Source organism: Papio anubis, chromosome X (assembly GCF_008728515.1).
Source record: "Papio anubis isolate 15944 chromosome X, Panubis1.0, whole genome shotgun sequence".
Lineage (NCBI taxonomy): Eukaryota > Metazoa > Chordata > Mammalia > Primates > Cercopithecidae > Papio > Papio anubis.
Genome location: NC_044996.1, coordinates 65,970,738 through 65,994,288, shown reverse-complemented (window position 1 = coordinate 65,994,288; position 23,551 = coordinate 65,970,738). Strand labels below are relative to the sequence as shown.

At 35.9% G+C, this 23,551-nt stretch overlaps 1 protein-coding gene across 2 annotated transcripts in view; it reads left to right on the top strand.

Annotated features, from left to right (window-relative positions):
- Positions 1 to 23,551, top strand: part of DACH2 (dachshund family transcription factor 2) — a 701,861-nt gene that overhangs the window by 536,724 nt on the left and 141,586 nt on the right. For both annotated transcript variants that reach the window (XM_017954197.2, XM_017954196.2), the window contains exon 5: positions 19,685 to 19,843. In XM_017954197.2, coding sequence (XP_017809686.2) covers positions 19,685 to 19,843 — 159 coding nt within the window. The remainder of the gene's footprint in view (positions 1 to 19,684; positions 19,844 to 23,551) is intronic.

Genomic DNA, 23,551 nt, shown 5'->3' with positions numbered 1-23,551 from the left:
TGTAATATTTTCAGACTAGCTGAACATAGTATTAATTTCCAAAATATTCCCCGGAAATTGTAACATATTATTTCTTTGATTTTACAGTTCATCACCTTAAATAAGTAATAACCTAAGATTTATTTCTGATGGCTTGCCATTGTCACACTATATACCTTGGCTATGTAAGGGAAATTGTGGGTAAAATAGCAGAGATTTAGCTGAAGAATAACCTTTGCTAAAGTTTCTTAAAGTCTTAAAAAGATCAGTGCTCTGTAAACACACCAATAATGTTTTTTCTAATGTTTATCAACTAAGCCTGTTGAAACTGAAGCTTCTAGCACTCCACCTAAGAAAACTGAGGGAATTCTGAATCCCTTTGTAAACTGAAGACTCTGTCTTTCATTTATCTGTTCTTACATCCCTAGTCTGCCTACAGTTCAACCTCACTAGTTTGTATGAATGGGGTAGCAGTAAGTCTGAAATATAGACCAGCACTGACCAATAGAACTTTCTGTGATGATGGAAATATTCTTCCATGCTGTCCATCATAGTAGGGTTGGTGTGATTGAGGAACTGAATTTTTCATTTTATTTATTTAATTAATTTAAATTGACATATGTGTCCAGTGGCTACTATATTGCACAGCTCAGATAAAAAACAAATAATTTAATTGGTGTTTTCAAGAAATAAGAATGTAACCATAAACAGTCCTCACACTGCATGTATATGCCTGAATTGATCAACATTTGTAATTAGCATACCGTTTGTTTTGAAATAAATACTTTTAGGTTATTGGTTTTGTGAGCGAAACAAATCACAAATTGAAAAAGTATTTATCTTGCCACATTCCTTTCCATAGAGTGGGCAAAGGCATCCATCACCCCACAATATATTAGTACAGTTACATATTCTAAATGTATTAATTTAGTTTTACTGTTTTCTCACAAGAAGTAACAATTCAAAGGCACACAGAGGTATTTACAAATGAGATAATAAGAATAATTTTTACATGGCAAAATAGAGAAAAAATATCAATAGAGATACTGCACCTCAAAATATTTACTTTCTATGATAGCATCCTCAACTAAATGCCCAACATAGCCATTTCTGTGGTTAGAAAAAGAGATCTCACATTTTGAGTTAGCCACTGCCTACACATGTTTGTGGTGAACTTTTGACAGAGTTGCCATTTTCATTTAGGAAGCATAATAATGAAAATAACAGGCTTAATATGAATATGTAAATTTTACCTTAGAAAATAAATACTGGTTTTGCCAATCTCTAAAGATGCCTAAGAGCTTGTTTGTAAAGCTGGCCCTGCCTTTTCATCACAAACTATCAAAAAGAATGCAGTTTGCACACTATTCTCCTAAAATTAAAAGATAAGCTGCTTTTCATTCACTCCGAAGGGTTCTCTTGGCTTCTAATCATGTAAAAATGAAAGAACTGCCAATTTGTCCTAAACACTGGACCACAATTAAGGTAAAATGGGCTTCGGATTCTATCTGTACTCAGCTTGTAAACACTTGCCTGACAACCACCGAAAGCAAGGAATTTGGGTATTTGGAGGTGGATATTAGTCCTGAAGTATAACAGGTGTGGTAGCCCTCAGTAATTAGGACATTAAGAGACTGTGTGAGAAACAACTTTACCAAACAACTAACTGAGTTATCAGAAGTGAAGAGTGAATTCTCAGGTTTTACAAAGTACAAGAGCTTTGGGAAGAGTGTGTTTGTCATTATGGTTAATTTGCGCATACCTCACTGAAGAAAAGGCCAGGGGAGCTAGGCCGAGAACACAGCTGTACAGGCAGCTCAACTAATTGCCTCTCCATCCTCAACCTCATTTATCTTCATTTCTTCCCAATTATACCAAATTATCAATAGTCTCTGTTGCATCAGAGTCTTAATCCCCTTTATTCAGGCAGCATTAGATAGTGGCAGATGAATTCTTGGAGGGAGTCAGGGTAAACAGCCATGAATGCCACCTCTGGCAGATGGCATTGCTCACAAGAAATGTGACAAAACATTTGGAATTTGTAACTGGGCATTGGTATGAGGCTGCAAGCTGTTAATATTTTTTTAAAGATAATCAAGGTGGTACATGGTAAAAATGCAGCCCATATTTTAAAGAAAAATACAAAGGTGCAGGTGTTCACATCAACGTAAAATAATACATTTTTAGATAGTATATTCCCACTGAGCACTGTAACCATGAAATTTTTTCAGGCCATTGTATTTTATGATAATCAGTGGCCTATTTCCATTTCAAGCAAGGTACACGTGTTCTGTATTCAAAGAGAAAATATTATTTATTTTTCTTTCCAAATAGACTGTGCAATATTTATTGTGTCCATTGCCAAATTGGAAATATGTTTCAAAATTGGATAACAAACTGAACAGCCAAAAGAAAACATATTAGTGAGAAAAGAATGTTTGAAAGCATTCACAATTATTCTATTTTTCACTTGGTAAAAATCAGACAATAAGAATTCATGTTTTCTGTCATTTACAAAAATATCAATACTGTAATAGAAATATAAATAATTTATTTTCATTCAATAACAGATTTGGTACTTTGCAGAAATAATCACATATGTATGCTTTTATGAATTTGACTTTCAGAAACATGAACTATAGATGTTATCACATAGATGGAATGAGTAAATAAATAAATAAATAAGAGCAATCATTAAAAGGAAACATAAAATAAAAAATAGGCCGATTTCAGGTATTTTATTATCAAGTTATAGATCTTTTTAAAAGAGTTGGCTGATTTAACTTTGACATTTTCTAGAATAGGCAGCATTGCTTTAAGTAGTGGTATCCCTTTCATCTTTGTCATTTACATATTGGTGCTGAATTCAGTTGCATGACTACAAATTAAACTTCTTGGTCAGAAACAGAGAAGGTGAAAAGTAGACAAAACTATGGACCTGCCTGTTCCCTTGGTATCTTAGGTTCCAGATCTCCATGTCCTTTTATCCTCCTCTTCTTCGGCTATACCTAGGCAACTGTATCTTCCACCATCCTTCCTGTCCCATGCAATCCTACCCAAGTTACATCCCACAAATGTTCTTTCCCACCTCCATTTCTACAATAATTTAAATTTTTTATACTTACTTTATAAAATATGTCTGAACTATCTAGACTGCTTGAGGTAAGCCTATATGAATTGAGTCATTAATCAAGTTTGGAAGGTAATAATTTCCAGCCAGTTTTCCAAATTTGCTTTTAAGGCCTTTTGATTTGAAACCCAATTTCTTAGGCTACTCTGTATATTGTGCATTGTTAGGATGGCAGATCTTAAGAAATTTGTGTGAATGCATACGTATAAATTACTCCCACACATATCTGTGAAGAGCTATTTCTTTTTACTTTGAGCTTGCATCTGTGCTCTTTTCTGTTCTACAAAGTTCTAAAACATACATATTACTACTGTTGACAATGCATAAATATTTTCAACACATGCAAACTTTAAAATGCCTATGATTTTGCAATGTTGTTAACTTTGAAGTTACTATTATTTTATAAAACTCCAAAAAGTTAAACTGTAGCATACAGACTTTGCTTTCAGTGCCAGGCATAGGTTTTATATGTCTTTCTCTCTCTCTCTCCCTCTCTCTCTCTCTTTCTCTTTCTCTCTCTCTCTCTCTGTGTGTGTGTGTGTGTGTGTGTGTGTGTGTGTGTGTGTATTCCCAAATACATTTATCATGCCAGGTTGTCGGCCTTGGAAACAAGTCTGTAAATTGGCCAAAAGCATCACACATTATTTTGCTATGAGTCTCTGCTACTTTTGCTGCACTGCCAACCCTAATAAGCCAAGCCTGTGTGGTGTGCTGGTGCATATTTAACCTTTCCTCCTTACAGGAATGGGTCTGAGCTTAATGGTTGTTATGTATTGAAATTTGATAGGCTGTGGCCAATAGAGAATCTCATACTAAATAATACTGTGCAACTGAATTTGGGCTTGTATTTGAAAGAATATCTAGTCTATTAGTGATTCACAAGATTTTTATATTTATGCAAAATAGACTCATTTGTTTATATTCTACTCCCTCTCTTGTGAGCATACTATACATAGTGTGAAGAGGCCAATTCAAATAATTTAATGATGGAAAAATATTCCATTTTTGAAAAAGATCCAGACATCTCAAATTGTACTGTTGTTAAGATCAATCTCTCTCCTCTCTCTTCGAAATCTTACTGAATTTTTAAATGGAATGTTGAAACATAACTGCATGCTTTAAAACTTTTCCAACTATTGTAGCTGCTTTGGAGAAACTAAAAGTTCTTAAAGATAATTATCATCCAGCCATTAACACAGAATATATAATCATATTTTGTAAACATCCGTCTTTTGTGTGCAGGTAGTAAAAACTGCAGCTAAACTATTAATGTATTAAATTGCATAAGTTAATCCAATGTTTGATAGTTTTCTTTGAAAAATGTGTTCAATGGAACAATCTGGAATGAAAACAAATTACCAGACACTATTTTTTACTGCCCTGTTGCCTATCGTGTGTTGAATGACCATTTGGAAAGCAAGTCAGTGCTTCTCCTTAATCATTTGCAAATTTTGTGCATATTTTAACTATACTCATCATTATTTTCTTTAAAAGAAACTAATGGCTTTTTCAACCAGTAAATGTATTTTAATTATTGAATTCATAATGACTCATTTCTTTTCTTTTTTTTTTTTTTTGAGACATGGTCTCACTCTGTCATCCAGGCTGGAGTGCAGTGGTGAGATCATAGCTCACTGCAGCCTTGACCTCCTGGACTCAAGCTGTCCTCCTGCCTCAGACTTCCAAGTACCGGGGACTGCGGATGCACACCACCATGCCTGGCTAATTTTTAAAACTGATTTTTATTTTGTGTAAACATGGAGTCATGCTATGTTGCCCAGCCTGGTCTTGACCTCCTGGCCTTAAGCAATCCTCCTGCCTCAGCCTCCCACATTGCTAGGATTACTGGTGTCAGTCCTTGCATCCAGCTGCCCTTGAACATTTCTAACATCAGTAGACAGGGAGTGCATACCATGCCTTCCACATTCATCTATGTAGCTATCTATGTATGTATGTATGTATGTATCTATGTATCTATGTATGTATGTATCTATCTATCTATATCTATGTCTGACTCCATTCTATCTTGCTTGATAGAATTTTCTTGAATTTGTTTCTTTATGATATGGTAAGCATTTCATATATAAAACCTTCAACTTGAAAAGGATGTGTTCTCTTGTTTTGGTCAAGAAAAGCAGACAATCTTATTCCTAATGCTTGTCTAGCACACTACTTGAAAAATAATTTTAGCTGCTCAAAGAGAAGTTCAGGAATTGAGGTTAAGAAAAACAGTGTATAAAAAGTTTTCTTGGCCAATTGCAGTGGTTCAAGCCTGTAATCCCAGCACTTTATGAGGATCATTTGAGCCCAGGAGTTTAAGATCAGCCTGGGAAACAGTGAGACCCCATCTCTACAGAAAATAGAAAAAACTAGCCAGACATGGTGTTGTGCACCTGTATTGCCAGCTATTCGGGAGGCTGAGCTGAAAGGATCACTTGAGCCCAGGAGTTCAAAGCTCTAGCGAGCCATGATTGCATCACTGCACTCCAGTCTGGGTGACAGAGTGAGATCCTGTCTTAAAAAAAAAAAAAAAAAAAAGATTTAGTCTACTTGTGGCATTTTTATTGTATTCTGAATTAGATATATTTTCATTACTTTAAGCCCATGGCTGTTAGTATTTTTTTTCTGATCATTAAAGAAGTGTTAATAATCACATTGGATGTAGTAATAATGCCTTTTCCACTTAAATTATTGTTTTCAGTTGTGGTATTAGACCTTGTATGTTCTGTCCTTCTTTTAGTGATTGGCTTCCAAGAAATATCATTATTTTTCCACTCTTTTTTCTTCAGGCATCAACTTGGCCCTTTTCCTTCAGATGCTTTGCAGCCTTACCCTCGTTTTCAAGACAGAGAAAACACTACCCATAATTGACTCATATCATTTATATTTTAAAAAGACTTCGTTTTAAAAGAGGGACGTGAATAAGAAAGTAGCTTTCTTATGCCACTTGGAATTGAGGGATTTTCTCTGAAGGCCTTCAATACTTCATGATTCCCAGGTCTGCCCACTACAGGTCTCAGCCTAGTCTAGTAAGCCTATCTTTGAAACTACCACTTTCATAGTTCTCTTCACCGAAGTGCCTCATTTTGTTCCTCAGATTCTAAACTGCACATTCACAATCAAAACCTCAGTTAAAAGGACTTATATACCTCGTATCAGTAACAGTTGAGGATAGTGATTTAGTGTGTGTGTTCTGGAACCTTTCCTGGTTTGATTCTTTACTGGTGATACAAGTGTGGGAAAATCAATCTTTTGAGTTTCAGTTTTCTCTCTAAAATGTGGCTGATTACAGTACCTATGACATGGTGTTCTGAGGATTAGGTGAATACTTTCTGGCACATGTCAAGTGTCCAGTGTGCTTTCAATGTTTTTCAGGCACATAGTGTGCGTTCAGTGAATGTGATTTTCACAGGTATTAGACATATATGCTGTAATTGTTTTGTAAGTAGCAGCCCTTAACTGATAATTGTAGTTTTAATTACTCAATGTAGTGATAAAATCCATTTATGAATCTCTTTGATATCATCAGCAGTAATTCATAAGCCCCAGTGTAATACAAGTGAAAAATCCATTCCACACACTCACAGGCACTAAGATCCGAGAGCCAGTGAATGGTCCATGTCAAATCGATACTTGCTATATATTGATTCTATCTATTGATTTATGTTGCATCTACTGCATTTTCTTCTTCTTTTATTTTTCATTAAAAAAACTGTATTCCCTTATCCTTTCTTTTTTCCGTATGGAAGAATTGTTGGTGTATTCAGTCTAATGCCTCAGCTTAACAAATATGTTTCTTTCTCTTTGTATTGTTATTTCAGGTTCTGCCATGTATTTCAATTTGTCATATTTTCCCCAGTTTTATAGATTTCTGTGAATTTGGGTCTGCAGGTTTTGTCTTTATGTGGGTAAAAGGATTACCTTTTTCTTGCTGAAATTCTTTCTTTTTTGTGTCTTTCATGTTCATGTTGTATGCTTGCCTCTTTCCTCTTGTTTTTTGTTTTATTTTGTATTCGGTTTAGAGCACTATGAAAATTATTGGCAAAAATTATGCTCCATTATTTCTACCAACGTTCTCCTCTTTCTTCATATTAAATATATTTTTTTGTGTCTTTCTTATTGTTCTTCTTTTAAGAAGTCCTAGGATTAATAATCAATGTTTACCAGCCAAGCCCAGTCTTTTCTGCACAGAGAGAAAAAAACAAAGAGCCTTCTGCTTCTGCTTTCTCAAGAGGAGAACAGGCTATATATAGTTGTTTAGTCTTACTGCTGAACCACTTGATAGATTATTAGAAGTAGCCTAGTAAAGTCTCATCTGGAGTTCTCATTTTCAATGTTTTACTGTATTCTATTATGCAATCTGCTTTAAGAGCAGTAAGTTAAAATGCACATGGCCATGAAAATTAATGTGGTTAACTGCAAAAATAATAGAGTTTTACCTCTGCAAATTATTTCTTTAATTCTTGGGGTCACTAGTGGTCTTCATCATCTTTTGTTGGTAGTATAGTTAAAAAGGTAGTCACTCTATAGACAGGTTAATGAAGTTAATACCCTATTTTGTCTTTTTTATATATATATATTTTTTTTGAGACAAGAGTCTCGCTCTGTCGCCCAGGCTGGAGTGCAGTGGAGTGGTCTTGGCTCACTGCAAGCTCCGCCTCCTGGCTTCATGCCATTCTCCTGCCTCAGCCTCCCCAGTAGCTGGGAATACAGGTGCCCGCCACCAGGCCCGGCTAATTTTTTGTATTTTTAGTAGAGACGGGGTTTTATATTCTAAAATAACTTAAATGATAATAGCTTACACTCATTTAGTGTTTGATATGTCTAGATATTGTGTCGTTTTACATATTCCATCTCATTTAATCCTTAAAACAACCCTAGAGCAGGTAGATTATATTTCCCTATCAGATATTAGGAAACTCGTACTCAAAGAACCTTAATGTCATTTCCAAAGCCCATAGATAGTAAATAGAGCGACCAGAATTCAACCTCAGGTCTGTCTGATGCTCCTTCCACTATGCTATTAGAATTTTTTGAAGGATACAGTTCTTCCCTCTCTATTTTGTGTCGGTCTCTATCTGCCACTTTCATAGAACTTTGCCAGTTGACCACTGCTAGTCCAGTAAGATCACTTCAACCTCACCACTCCAAAGCATACAGACAAGCTGAAATCTCAACAAGAAAACTTGCTGTGTGAGTAATAATTAACTCTCACCATTGGCTGCAAAAGATCATAATGCTTTCATCTCGATTTATTGGTCAAAATGAATTCTATTGTCTAGAGACTGCGATATGGTTTCCCTAAATAATTTTTTGATAGCTGTAAGAATTGCACTGACAGGAAGATATTTATACCTACAGAAATGATATTAGTTTATGGGCAGGGATAAAAAGAAGAGATGAATTATTCTGCCTCCTTCTATGTGGCCAGTCTTATCCTCTGCTTTTTGGTTTACTTCATTAGCTTCTAAAGCATGGTTTATTTGGTTAAATTAACAGTGTAATAGAAAAAGTACTTTAATTATGTTTTGTGTAAGTATATATACTTAAATTATGTTATGGGTAGGAAAATACACTTAAATTATGTAGGTATGTATACTTAAATTATGTTATGGGTAGGTATATATATTTAAATTATGTTACAAGTAGGTAAATATACTTAAATTATGTATGGGTAGGTAAATATACATCCATAATATTACACTTTTACAACACTCATTTTTCATCTTCTTAGTTGATCTATGAAAAATGAGTGTTGAAAAAATATAATATTACACACATATATTTTTTTTTAAATTTCTGATTATGAAAAAAACTGTAAATTTGTGTCATTTAATTTTTTTATAAATTCAAAGCAGTCATTGAAACCTTATGTTCATACACTCCATCAGGTAAATAATAAGTATGCTCTTTTAGGCAGGGCGTGGCAGCTCATGCCTGTAATCCCAGCATTTCGGGAGGCTGAGGCGGGCGGATCACGAGGTCAGCATATCGACACCATCCTGGCTAACACCGAGAAACCCTGTCTCTACTAAACAAAATACAAAAAATTAGTCGGGCATAGTGGCCGGTGCCTGTAGTCCCAGCTACTTGGGAGGCTGAGGCAGGACAATGGCGTGAACCTGGGAGGCGGAGCTTGCAGTGAGCCTAGATCGTGCCACAGAATTCCAGCCTGGGAGACGGAGGGAGACTCTGTCTCAAAAAAAAAAAAAAAAAAAGGTATGTTCTTCTAGTATACATAAAGTACATTTCAAGCTGTATACATGTACTAACATATACATAAAATAGAAATTAATGAGAACAAGATTAAACAAGATTTTAACTAATAAAGTTTATTAATTACATAAAACCTTTAAAACATATATTCTTAGTATCAGTGAGGACAATGTGATTAATACATCAAATCTGATGACCTTTACAATATTTTACTTCTTAATGAAAGTGACAGAGTTCCTACATTGAGTAGGAGAAGTATCAGCTCTGCTATTTTATATTTCTTCTCCTATGCTTGCATTATTGTCTCCAGTCTGAGGTTGTATTGTGTTGTTCATTTTGTAACGGCTAGTTTATTGAATCTACTCAGTGCATGTAGAACACATCACAATGAGGTCAGAGTAAATAAAAGTCTAGGGCTGCCAATGGCCAACCACGTGCCCTGCTGAAAACTCCTCCTTCCCCCAACCCCTCCGGGTTCCTCTAATGCTTGAGTGGTGAAGGCATCAGTGATGATTCATATCTTAAATATTAGTGACACATAATGTTGTAGTTACTTTTTGGTTAACATATCAAATAAATGTTAAAACTCAAATATCTTGCTCTATCTTTGTAGGTCAGCTTTTACATTTTCTAGGGTATGCATAACCTCATTTTAAGGACCTCTGATTTAAGGTATATTTTACAAGAGCACATATCACAACTTACAAATTCTAGGAACTAGCTCTTTAAAATAAATAATTTGCCTGTATTCTCAGTAATTGTTCAATGTTTCAGAAATATGACGAAAGAGGGAAATGATAGATGGTGGTTCTGCTTGGTTTCTGGTGAAGCCTCAGGGAGCTTTTTCTCACGGCGGAACGCAAAGGGGGAATAATCATGTCACATGGTGAAAGCAGTAGCAATGGAGACAGGGTGAGGGTGAGGTTCCACACACTTTTAAATGATTAAATCTTGCAAGAACTCACTCACTGTCATGAAGACAGCACCAAGCCATAAAGGTTCCGTCCCCCTGATCCTAACACCTTCCACCAGGTCCCACCTCCAGCATTCGAAACTAAAATTCAACATGAGATTTGGGTGGGGACAAATATCCAAGCTATATTGGTGGTATTATATGATTATTTACTGTGAAGTGACTTGATAATATGTTCATCATTTAGACAGACCACATGTTATTAAGAATGAAAGAAGGAACTCAAATTCAGATAAGAAAATGCTATCACTGTCTTGAACTTAGATTTTTCGAGTGTTTTAACTTGCAATACTTACAGTAGCAAGAAATGAATTCAAATTTCCAAAAAGTGTCTTGTCACACATAAACACATTTTTCTGTACTTGCCACAGCAGATAGCTTATATAGAATTGAAGGGTATTTTTATATTATTTATTTATTTATATTTATTTATTTATTTATTTATTTATTTATTTATTTTTTGAGACAGAGTCTGACTCTGTCACCAGGCTGGAGTTCAGTAGTGTGATCTTGGCTCACTGTAACGTCTGCCTCCTTGGTTCAAGTAATTCTCCTGTGTCAGCCTCCCGAGTAGCTGGGACTACAGTTGCACACCACCATGCCCAACTAATTTTTGTATTTTTAGTAGAGACAGGGTTTCGCCATGTTGGCCAAGATGTTCTTGATCTCCTGACCTCGTGACCTGCCTGCCTCGGCCTCCCAAAGTGCTGGGATCACAGGTGTGAGCCACCATACCCAGCCATTGAAGGGTATTTTTTAAGAAAACTTCTACTCCAGGCAACATAACATGATACCACGATAAATATAACAATTTAAAAATGTGGGGGGTTCATAGGAGAGTGAATAAGATAAGATTATCATTTGGAATTGCAAAATAATATCTGGCAAAACCCCATTTTCTTCATGTCTATGATAAAATACCTTTGAACCAGAGTGTATTTTAAGTTATGCAAACTAATAGTTTGCAAGAGTTTCTCCAACCATATCATCACATTCGGCAGGTCATATGGAAGAGCACTGTGCCTTCATTATCTGTGATATAATTCCTTCTACAACTAAACTAATCTTTGAAATTGCATAATGTGATGTTCAAGTTTTAGCCACTGTGCTTTAAAGCGGCACTCAGGGAATACTTACACCTTGCAACATTTTAATTTAGAAACAAATATATTGGGACTTTGTTTGAATTTTACATTTACTTTGTGAAACATATTAGCCTTATTTTTAGAAATATGTATGAGTTAGGTGCAATTGACTTGAGTAAGCCTGTGGTGAGTACTTATATTTTAATTATCAAGTCTACTTTGAAGCGTGAGTTCCTTTTAAATCCAGAAACAAATTTATTCACTATTAATTTGGAAACTTTTGAACTTGACTCCTAATCTTTTTGAATGACAGTGATGATAAAAGTATAGGGTCATTTGTCTGATTTTTTTCATTTGTTTGTGTGGCTGGTGGTTTTGCCTGTAAAGATAATGCAGCCAACAGACATGAAAAAAAGCTCATCATCACTGGTCATTAGAGAAATGCAAATCAAAACCACAATGAGTACCATCTCATGCCAGTTAGAATGGTGATCATTAAAAAGTCAGTAAACAACAGGTGCTGGAGAGGTTGTGGAAAAATAGAAACACTTTACACTGTTGGTGGGAGTGTAAATTAGTTTGACCATTGTAGAAGACAGTGTGGCGATTCCTCAAGGATCTAGAACCAGAAATACCATTTGACCCAGCCATCCCATTACTTGACATATACCCAAAGGATTATAAATCATTCTATGATAAAGACACATGCAAACGTATGTTTATTGCAGCACTATTCACAATAGCAAAGACTTGGAACCAGTCCAAATGTCCATCAATGATAGATTGGATTAAGAAAATGTGATACATATACACCATGGAATACTATGCAGCCATAAAAAAGGATGAGTTCATGTCCTTTGCAGGGACGTGGATGAAGTTGGAAACCGTCATTCTCAGCAAACTATCACAAGATCAGAAAACCAAACACCTTGTATTGTCACTCAGAAGTAGGAGTTGAACAATGAGGACACATGGGCACAGGGAGAGGAACATCACACACTGAGGCCTGTCAGGGGCTAGGGGGCTAGGGGAGGGATAACATTAGGAGAAATACTTAATGTAGGTGACAGGTTGATAGGTGCAGCAAACCACCAAGGCAAGTGTATACCTATGTAGCAAAACTGCATGTTCTGCACATGTAACGCAGAACTTAAAGTATAATAAAGAAAGAAGATAATGCTTATGTGTTAATACAACAGTTGTAGTGCATGTTGGTCCACCCATCACACTCTCTCACAGAGTCTTTGCACATTTCTTGGAACCCTTTGAAGGTTTGTATATAAACATTCTGGTCATGCAACCAAGGCGTTCTTTTCTTTCTTCCTGGATACTGCTCTGCTCAGTTGTATTCTCTTCTTTTTAGATTGTCCTTTCTGATACTCCACCTTCTTTATTTTGTTTTTCATATTTATTCCAGTCGCTATGTCAAGGGCCAATTGGAGGAGATGAGGCTAGTAGTAGGAAAATCAGTTAAGAGTCTCTTGAGATGATTGTAATGTGAGAGAGGAATGAGGGTCCAGACAAAGGCAGTGTCAGTGGGAATGGAAGGGAACTCAGTGTAAAGTCAATTCCAGATAATTTGGTCACTTAAGCACAGAGTGAATGGTTAAGAGATGGCAATGATACTTATTGCACTGAGAGATCTTTGAGGTCAAGGGATTTGCCTTTTATTTCTCTATTCCCAATACCTGCAAATAGCACCTGACACATGTTAAGAACTTAAACATTTCCCATTGAAACAACTGCATTATGCCACTAACAGATATAGGAAATAAAGGAGCAAGATCTCTTTCATTGAATAATGGTCAATTTAGTTTCAGATATGTTGAAATGAAGATGCTGTAGATACCTGTGTTTTAAACTGTTTTACACAAACTGCTTATACTCTAGGATAGCGCTTTCTAGTATAACTTTCCGCAAGGAAGTAAATTATCAGTATCTGTACTTCTCGATATGATAGTCCCTAGCTGCATGTGACCTTTGAGCATTGGTAATGTGATTAGTGCAACTGAGGAGCTGAATTTTTTCATTCTTTTTACTTTATTTTAATTCATTAAAAGTTATATTTAAATAGCCACAGGTGACTAGTGGTTATTGTATTGGCAAGTATAGCCCTAGAGGCTCATCAATTAGCTGCTATTATACCTCTGATTAAACTTGAAATTTCTAGACCATCACCCGGCGGTGTGGCTGTTTCTAGGTAACGTTTTAAAGTAAAAGAGGAGATAAACTAGTTGAGACCTTCTCAATATTTTAAAATGAATAATTGCTGTCTATTTTCTATCCATATTGGTTCAAATTACAGATACACTGCATGATTGTGCTACTGATGTCACCAATCTGGAAAGCTGCTGAATATTCTATTTTTTGAATGCATACAGGAAAAGCAAATAAAATAATAATACGATAAGATTGTAGCGTATAGCACCTCTATACATACACACCTTGTTTTCCATTCATGTATTAGCACTTTACAATATCCTAAACCCTGAATTTGTGTCTATATGTGTATGTGTACACCTCCCCGCTACACACACTTAACACATACTATATTATTATTTAGAAAAAAAATGAAGTCTTTAACGGTTTAATTATGATTCAAAATATTTTTCTACTACAAAATGCTTCATGCTGTGTAGATTCATCAAACAAGGTGTGTTTATCTAAGATTCTAGCTAAACAAATATTCTATGGCTGAGAGAACAAGCTCGATTTAGGCCGTGTGCTACATAGACCTCTTCCCATTTGACTGCTTTTTCTTTGCCTTATGTACGTAAGATTACTGGAAACATGATCAATTTAGACCCATATTTTCAAATAATCTGACTTATATGTTTTGTTGTAGCTACAAAAGTTTCAGTGTAAGGACAGCTTGTTATAAACACTTCCATTTTTCACATTCAAGGCCATAGTTTTGAATTTATATAATTACCTTATGTATTTTTTCTAGTAGGTGGCTTTTAAATGTGTACTTTGCAAAATATACTAGCAACTGCTATTACAGTATTCCTCTAAAATTTTAAAAGTTACACTCAACTTGAATTCATAAGACAGATCACTTTTAAATTATGAAACACTTGCCTATGACTCACACAATTCTAGTAGTCTTAGAAACTCAAACCTACAGGAATTACAGCTTATTCATTTATAAAGAAGATCACTGACCCCTATGGGTGGATGAGGAAGACTGGTTACTAAATTTTCTTGATTCTCTTCAGCGAATATTTTATTAGCTTCCTTCACTCATTCTTAATAACATGGTGCTAAGGTGAAGAATGATTGCTTGGAATTTTTATTTAGAGCCTTACTGCTGGGTTTCCTTTATATCCATTTGAAACATGTTGGTGTTTCGGTGTTTTGGCTTGTAGGCTTATGCTAATTTGTTTGGAACACATCATAATGATCTTTGTTATTGCTTTTCACAACCTGACCATAGTAAGCATTGTGTTATGAGAATGGGAAATGCGGAAGTGCTAATTCAAAATTTTAGCAAATTAAAACATTAAAATACTGCTTTGGGTCCCACCCATGATATGATCTTGCTCCTTTTTTTTTTTTTTTTTTTTTTTTTTTTTTATTGAGATGGAGTCTCGCTCTGTCGCCCAGGCTGGAGTGCAGTGGTGCGATCTCAGCTCACTGCAAGCTCCGCCTCCCAGGTTCACGCCATTCTCCTGTCTCAGCCTCCCGAGTAGCTAGGACTACGGTGCCCGCCACCACGTCCAGCTAATTTTTTGTATTTTTAGTAGAGATGGGGTTTCACCATGTTAGCCAGGCTGGTCTCGATCTCCTGACCTCGTGATCCACCCGCCTCGGCCTCCCAAAGTGCTGGGATTACAGGCGTGAGCCGCCGCGCCCGGCCAATCCTTTTTCAAGTTATTATTTGTAACTAAATGGATAAAAAGGTCCTTTTTATGTGTTAAATTCCATGTTTCTGTTGTAGGGTCTCTGTGATTCATAGGTCTCTGTCCTCTACCCACTTATCCTACAAAGAAAATGCCACAAAAACAAATAACCTTCTGGGAACCCTAACATTTTAAAATGGGATTTTTTAAAAAAGGTCTAAATTGCAAACTAAAGAGTTTCTGATTAAAGCAATAGAAGTTTGTCAGATACCTTGTTAAATTAATATTTCCCCACAGTGAATCACTTTATTGTTCTTACACTGATTCTAACTAAGAATATATATTTCTATGAAGTAAGGGCTTATAAAAATGTAGTTCTCTCTAGCTTTCCTATTGGTAACGTTAGGATTAAATTAGTACTAATGTAGCAATAGTTGCTTGTAATACTGTTGATTGTGTTACACTGTTTATTATCATCAATTTAGTTTTACTAAATATTGTGGTAAAACAGTGATAAGTAGTTGATATGGAAAAGCTCAAATAAATTATTCAGTTAATGAGGATTTGCTGCATTTTCTACATTATCTTTACATGCTTAGGACTGTGTTGGGTTACGTTTATACTTAATACAAAATTTCATGAAGACTTAAAGAGGTTATTTTATTTTCCCAAACCCACTGCCTACCCTGCCAGCCTCTTAGTCATGCCTTGTGAAAAATGCTGTCCAGTTTATCTCCTCTTTACTGGAGGAATTCCCTCACAAAGCTAGTATGGTCTGGTTCCAACAAATGTGCATACTTTAGTGTTATGGGCTGAATTACGTACCCCTAAAATTCAGATATTAAAGCCCTCACCACCAGTTACTTTGAAATGTGACTGTATTTATAGCTAAGGCCTTTAAGAAGGTGATTAAGTATATTTTAAAACAAAGAATCTAACCGTATTGCTTGTAACTCAAAGGATAAATGCTTCAGGGGATGAATACCTCATTCTCCATGATGTACTTGTTTCACATTGCATGCCTGTGGCAAAACGTATCAGGTACTCCATAAATGTATACACGTACTCTGTACTCACAAAAATTAAAAAATAATAACAATTTAAATAAATAAATAAATAAATCCGGCCTAGAATGGATTCTAATCCAGTTTGCTTGGAGTTCTTATAAGAAGAGGAAACGTGGGCATAAAAGAGTTACCAAGGATGAACTTGCACAGAGGAAAGAGCATGTGAGGACACAGGGAAAACACAGTCATCTACAAACCATAGAGGAAGGTCTCAGGAGAAACTACTAAACCTGCCAAAACCATGCTCTTGGACTTCTGACCTCCAGAACCGTGCGAAACTAAATTCTTGTGGTTTAAGCCATTCTGTCTGTGGTATTTGTTATGGCAGCCTTAGCTAACTACTGCATTTGGAGGTAGACAGACAGACAGATAGATAGGACAAGGAAGGTGGATATCCAAGCCTTCAAAATAGTGGTTAATACAAGGCTGACTGTAGCTTAGATTGGTCAAAATACTTTGTTAGTTTTAAGGGCAATGGGTATTACTGCATCTTGACAAAGAGGCATAAAAATGCAAATATTGGGGCCACTGAACATTCCAGATTAAGTCATAATTAATGTTTACACTTAAAAACGATAAGAGATTTAGGTAAAAAGACAAAAAATGTAGTCAGAGAGTTAATACCTCCTAATCCAAATATCTAGAATGTTCCACACTCCTCAGCCATTTGATTCATATACAGTTGCCGTTACATTGCAGGATAATACTTATATCCACATTTGGTGGAGGTGGGAAGAGATGGAAACTACCTTTTCTATCATTAACACAGTAGTTAACAAAGGTGTGAGCTGTTGGAAAAAGTGTATCCAAAGTTCTCATCAAAGCATACATAAAACCACATTGAAATCCTTTGATAAGATTTTTAAAACATTTCTATTCAAGCTTATTTGGAAAATGTGATACACAAACCATGAGAATACTACCTAATGTGCCATTTAATATTAAATGTAGACTAAATAGTTTTAAACTTATAAAATAAATATTAATATAATCTCAGCTCCAATGTTGCTGTGTTGCTGTTGCTGCTGTGATACTGCAGTACTATATTATTATCATATGGTATAATTTAATGTCTTCTAAATGTATCTTCCTTTGCCAATATTTTACTCATTTTATAAATTACAGTTCTGCAATGGTAAGCTAATTCATATCTTGAACATAGTGCTAAAATGATGCAGTGCGTCCGTTTTTGCTCAGTAATTGATCTTTCAAATTTTTACATTTTCTGATATTAATCATGTTTATTGGCCTAATGTTTCTATAAAGAATTCTCAGTGTTGCAGTGGTTACTTTCATAGCTTATTAAAATACTCCCTTGCCCCACCATCTCTCTTCATTACAGCATAACAATGTCTTATTGATTTTAATTGAAATTTCAAATTTGTCAACACTAAAATATGTCAATGCACCAAACTATAAATTACCTCCCTGCTCTTAAGCACATGCTGTACAACAGCCAACATCTGGATGAAAAGAGAGAACAAGTGGTAATCATAGAAGTATTGCATGTTTTCAATGAACATAGCAGACCTCAACATGATCAAGGGAATGATTTTTGGTCCATTAAACCAGTCTATTAAATTCAACCAAATTTCCTACCTACGAAGGTTTCATGCATCTTGTCCGAATGGCTTATAGCAGGACCCCAACAAGTAACTGCTTATTTCTTCCCACATTTGATTGGAAAATCTGCGTCCACATCAGCAGGGCCAGATACCCTTCAATCTTTACATATACTGCTCTAGAATCTGGTGTTTCCTTATCTCAGCTTATCTAGTTGGAGGCTAGTCAAGATTCTCACTTTTGGATTAGAGATTAACTTTGGCCACAAAAGAACCTGAAAGAGTACTGAAGAGGAGGACTAGAATAAGGTTCTTCCTCTTCAGAACTGAGGTAAGACTGGATGACTGGAGAGGAAGGTTAAACAATCCTTTCAGAGATTCTAGCAGGCAATTTGCTTGAATAAATTTTAAATCTTGAGGAGGAATACCAATTGGGCCTGAAGACATTTCCCTGAAAAGTTTACAACTCTCAAAACTGCTTTTGCAAATGTGGTTTTTGAAATAAAAGTATAAAAAATTTTGTCCCCTTTGACTCAAATTCCACTCAGGGAATTAACTGATTCTAAGGAAATAATTTAAATGAATGTTTTTGTTATAATGTAGACTATAGTAGTGACAATTGGAAACGAAGTCTAATGTTTAATAGTCACTGCACTTTGTAGATATGATACCTGAAGCAACATGACAGACTGCTTATAATGTAAAAATGGGTATCCATATGAACAAAGTGTGGGAGGGAAGTCAAAGATGTGAAAATAATCACAATATTAAATGTTGTGGATATGAGTATGTTGATTTTTCTACCTTTAAAAAAAACCATTAAACGTACATATTTTACAGAGCTCCCAAGAGTCCCAAGACCAAACCGCACACAAACAGGGTCAGAGTTTTAGGCAGTAAGTGGGATGGTGTCAGCCAGGTAGAGTGCTAATGTTGCAGTCCCAGCATGAGAATGGAGGAGGAACCACTGACCCCTGAATGAATGAAGCACATCAAGCAAATAGATGCAGCTGCCTGCACAACCATTTTGTTTTCTAAAGCCAGACTATCTGCTTCTGCAGTGATTCGAATCCCACTCTTTACTTCCCTGTTTAAAGTATTATCCTGAAAGAATGTCCTGGAAATTATTCTGTATTTGTTTTCCATATGGTTTTAAGCAATGGTTCTATCCCCCATAGTATGTTAGATACCAGATGAAGTAGCTATGTCAATGTAGATCATGATTTATCTACATTTATACACACTTCACCTCACGTTCTATCTTGAAGGATCAAGGTAAGTATAATTTCAAATTCAAAGCAATTGTTTCCTATTTTTGTCCAGCTTATTTTATACAGAACTCTAGTGTGTATGAATAGATTTGCTTCTCTGAGTGACCTGAGAAGAAAAGATCATTCTTTTCTTACTATGTATTTTTGCATGTTATCATGCTCTTACAAATGATTGTGTTCTTTTTCAGTGATCAGTACAGTCCTTTAAAATATAGTATATGTATGTTAAAGGTTTAGAATACAAGGAAGTGGTGGTCAATTAATGTTCCCTAACATGTAAGTGCTTCTAAAAGCTATTCATTATGATTCCAGATTGTTGAGAATACCAACAAGTCAAGAGTGCCTATACTATTATTGAGAATGATTTAGCCTTCCCAAAGGCAGCTTACATCTCTAGACTATTGAAAGTTTTTGAAACTGTCATAAAAATGAGTTAACTGTGTTCAATAACAATATTCTAAGAGGTGGTATTCATGATTGCAGCCCTAAAAGGGAATTTTAAAAAGCCTTCTTATGGAAAGTTGTCAAATTGAAATCTGTTTATATGAATCTTTTTCAGGTGGAAGTGAATCCTCCTGGGATAAGGATAAGATGCAGTCTCCATTTGCGGCACCTGGACCCCAACATGGAATTGCTCATGCAGCCCTAGCTGGCCAGCCAGGCGTTGGAGGTGCTCCAACCCTCAATCCACTGCAGCAGAACCACCTGCTAACCAATAGTATGTATACCGTCCTCCCAAAACTGGGTGTGTTGAGCAAAATACTATCCAAGACCTACTAGAAAACTTTGGCTGGCAGGGCTTAGTCTATTTTTCTTCAATAAGGTTTACCGATTTAGTATCAGAAGGGGAGGTAAAGAGGGAAAGTGAGTCCCTCTTTACCTCCTCTTCTGATATTAAATGGTTAAATCTTAAGTACATGTAAGGGCACATGGGAGGTACATGGAAGGTAGAGGTATACAGAGTAGAGGTACATGGGAGGCTATGTAGTATAGTCATTAAGAATGTTGGCTAAAGTCACATAAATTTGTGTTTGAATCCCACATGTTTCGAATTCTTTTTTTTTTTTCCTTTTTTTTAATGGAGTTTTGCTCTTGTTGCCCAGGCTGGAGTGCAATGGAGCGATCTTGGCTCATTGCAACCTCCGCCTCCTGAGTTCAAGCAATTATCCTGCCTCAGCTTCCCAAGTAGCTGGGATTACAGGCACCTGCCACCACAGCCAGCTAAGTTTTTTTTTTTTTTGGTTTTTTTTTTTGTATTTTTAGTAAAGATGGGGTTTCACCATGCTGGCCAGGCTGGTCTTGAACTCCTGACCTCAGGTGATCTGCCCGCCTTGGACTCCCAAAGTTCTGGGATTACAGGTGTGAGCCACTACACCCGGTCACATGTTTTGAATTCTACATTATTGTTAGATGTTGGAGAAGTCACCTAACATTTCTAAGTCTTAATATCCACAACTATATAGACTGTGGATAAAAATACACCGACTTAAGTTTGCTGTGAGGTCTCAGAATAATAAAGTAAAATATGTTAACAGTGAGTTGCATATAGTAAGTACTATATATATCACAAGTAGTATTATTACTTAGCAATCGCACTATAGCTAATGTATACAAATACAGGTTTAAATGATGTTTTAGGGACTTCAAAGACTCACAAGTCTTTCTGCAGCAAAGCAGATCTTGTGTATATTACTTTTGTATATATCTTACTTTTCTTACGAATGGATAATCCAGGATAGGGTTTCATTACTCTCTTCCCTGACACTTTTATTCTCCCATTCTACCTTGGGATTAAGGCAACAGAGGAATTCTGAGACATTTTAATAATAATGTTCCAAATCTTAGTGAAATTGGTCAGTTATTAAGCATACAAAAATAGGTTATGGTTATAATCTCAAGCATAAAATGTCCCATACAAAATGAAATGTTAAACAAAAGCAAATGAAATGAATGCCAGAAAAGTTATAAATATTATGATATGAAAAGTTAAAAAAGGACTGATTAAGGTAGATTCAGGTTATAATGAGGGTAATTTAGAAGACTTTGGCCTCTAGTCCGACATATAAAGAGCTTGGAAGTCATTACTCCCATCTTTGCAACTAGAAAAAAGATAAACAATCTGAGAATCACCAACTCTTATTAAAGCCATTAGAGCTTGAGGTCACAGAGCCTCACCATGCTGGAAACTAGAGAGAAAGGCAGCACAGCTCATAAGGAGAAGAAGCCACAGCTAGATCCTGGTAGAAGCATTTAAAAGATAATTGAGTAATTGCAGGAGACTTGCTGTAGATCTAGCTCAAGAGACAAAAATCTCGTGGGGGCCCTGGTTTATGAGGCCCCTACACTTTCATGAGTTTTATTTCTAGGAGCCCTACCAGATTCTCAGGGTGAAGATATGAGAACATTCTCCTCATGTTTCTAGCAAGGGGAAAAGAAAAGTAACAACTTTGAAATATGCTCATAGTACTCTGTTCTCCTGAAGGCCCGTCCTCAAAGAAAACTATTTTACCAGAGCTTAAACTACTTGGTTTTGCTAGAGCCTAACTGACCTGGGGAAAGGGATATACTAACCTCCAACCCTCTCTAACTTTTATGTGAGGGGAAAAGAACAGTACAGTTCCAGCAGCCTTAAGCCTTCTGTCTCACCTAAGGACTTACGGGAGTTAAAAATTACTTGTGAAAGTCACAGCCCAAGGATACAGGCTCACTAAGGGGCTAAGACCTAATCATAAGATTACAGAATGTTTCTTCTCTCACATTTAAGTATCCCCACAGTAGTGCTCCTGTATAACAAAGGGGGATTACAGCTTAAAGAACTGCAATTTTCAGACCCTAGTTATGACAGGTTCTCTAGGGAGAAGCGAAACTAAGGAGGACAGAAACAAGACTAGAGGAAAATTTAGACACTAATGCCACAGGTAAAGCAAGCATTTACGATAGCCTAACTACCAGCCAGATCAGCATAAAACCTATCACCAAAGGCCCATTTACTTCAGTCTCTCCTACTACATCATTTCTGGCTTTAAACGAAAAAGAAAATGCAAACATAAACAAAATCAAAAAACACAATCTGAAGAGACAGAGCAAACAACAGAACCAAATTCAGACATAGCTGATATTTTAGAATTATCAGACTGAGAATTAAAAAAAAAAACAAAAACTAATATACTAAGAGAATGGAAAAAACGAACATCATACAGAACACATGGGATAGTTAATCAGTGAGGCAGAAACCCTAAGAAAAAATCAAAAGAAAATGCTAGGAATAAAAGAAAGAACTCCAATAAAATGAAGAATATCTTATATGAAATAATCGATAGAATACACAGAGTCAAGCAAAGAATCAGTAAGCTTGAAGATATTTCAACACATACTTCCCAAGCTAAAAAAAGAGAAATAATGACAGAAATAAAATACTAGAATGGACTATCTAAGAACTGTGTGACAAAGAAAAGAAAAAGATAAAAGAACAGAAGACATATTTAAAATAACAACGACTGAGAGTTTTCCAAAATTAATGAGAAACACCAAATCACAAATTGTTCAGCAAACACTAAGTAGTATAAATACCAAAATCTACAAATACCCATATCATATTCCAACTGCAGAAAACCAATGACAAAAAGAAAATCTTGAAAGAAGACAGAGAAAAAAACTTTATTTTCACACAGAAACAAAGATAATAATTACACTGGACTTCTCTTTAGAAACCAGGCAAATAGCAAGAGAGCGGAATGAAATATTTAGAGTGTTGAAAAAGAAAACACCATAAATGTATACCCTTACTATCCACCCACAAGAATTTAAAAATATATATTTAAAACCCCACAAACCTAGAATTCTGTCTCCAGGAAAATTTCCCTTTAAAAGTGAAGGAAAAATAAAAACTTTCTCAAACAAAAATTGAGGTAATTTGTTACCATACCAGTAGAACTGCATCGCAAGAAACACTGAAAACTCTTCACGAAAAAAGAAAATGATATACGTTGGAAAGTTTGATTTATGTAAACAAAGGAAGAGCACTAGAGGAGGAATAAATTAAGATAAATTAATTTTTTAAATTTCTTCTTTTTGTTTTGTTAGTTTGTTTTTTTACAGGGTCTCACTCTGTCACTCAGGCTGGAGTGCAGTGGTGTGATCACGGCTCACTGCAGCCTTGACCTCCCAGGCTCAGGAGATCCTCTCTCCTAACCCCCTCCACCCCCCAGTAGCTGGGACTACAGGCATGTGCCACCACTCCCAACTAACCTTTGTATTTTTTAGTAGAAACAGGGTTTTGCCACGCTGCCTAGGCTGGTCTTGAATTTCTGGGCTCAAGAGACCTGCCTGTCTTGGCCTCCCAGAGTGCTGGGAATACAGGCATGAGCCACCATGCCCAACCAATTTATAAAAATTCTTAGTTAATCTAACACATAATGGTCTGTTC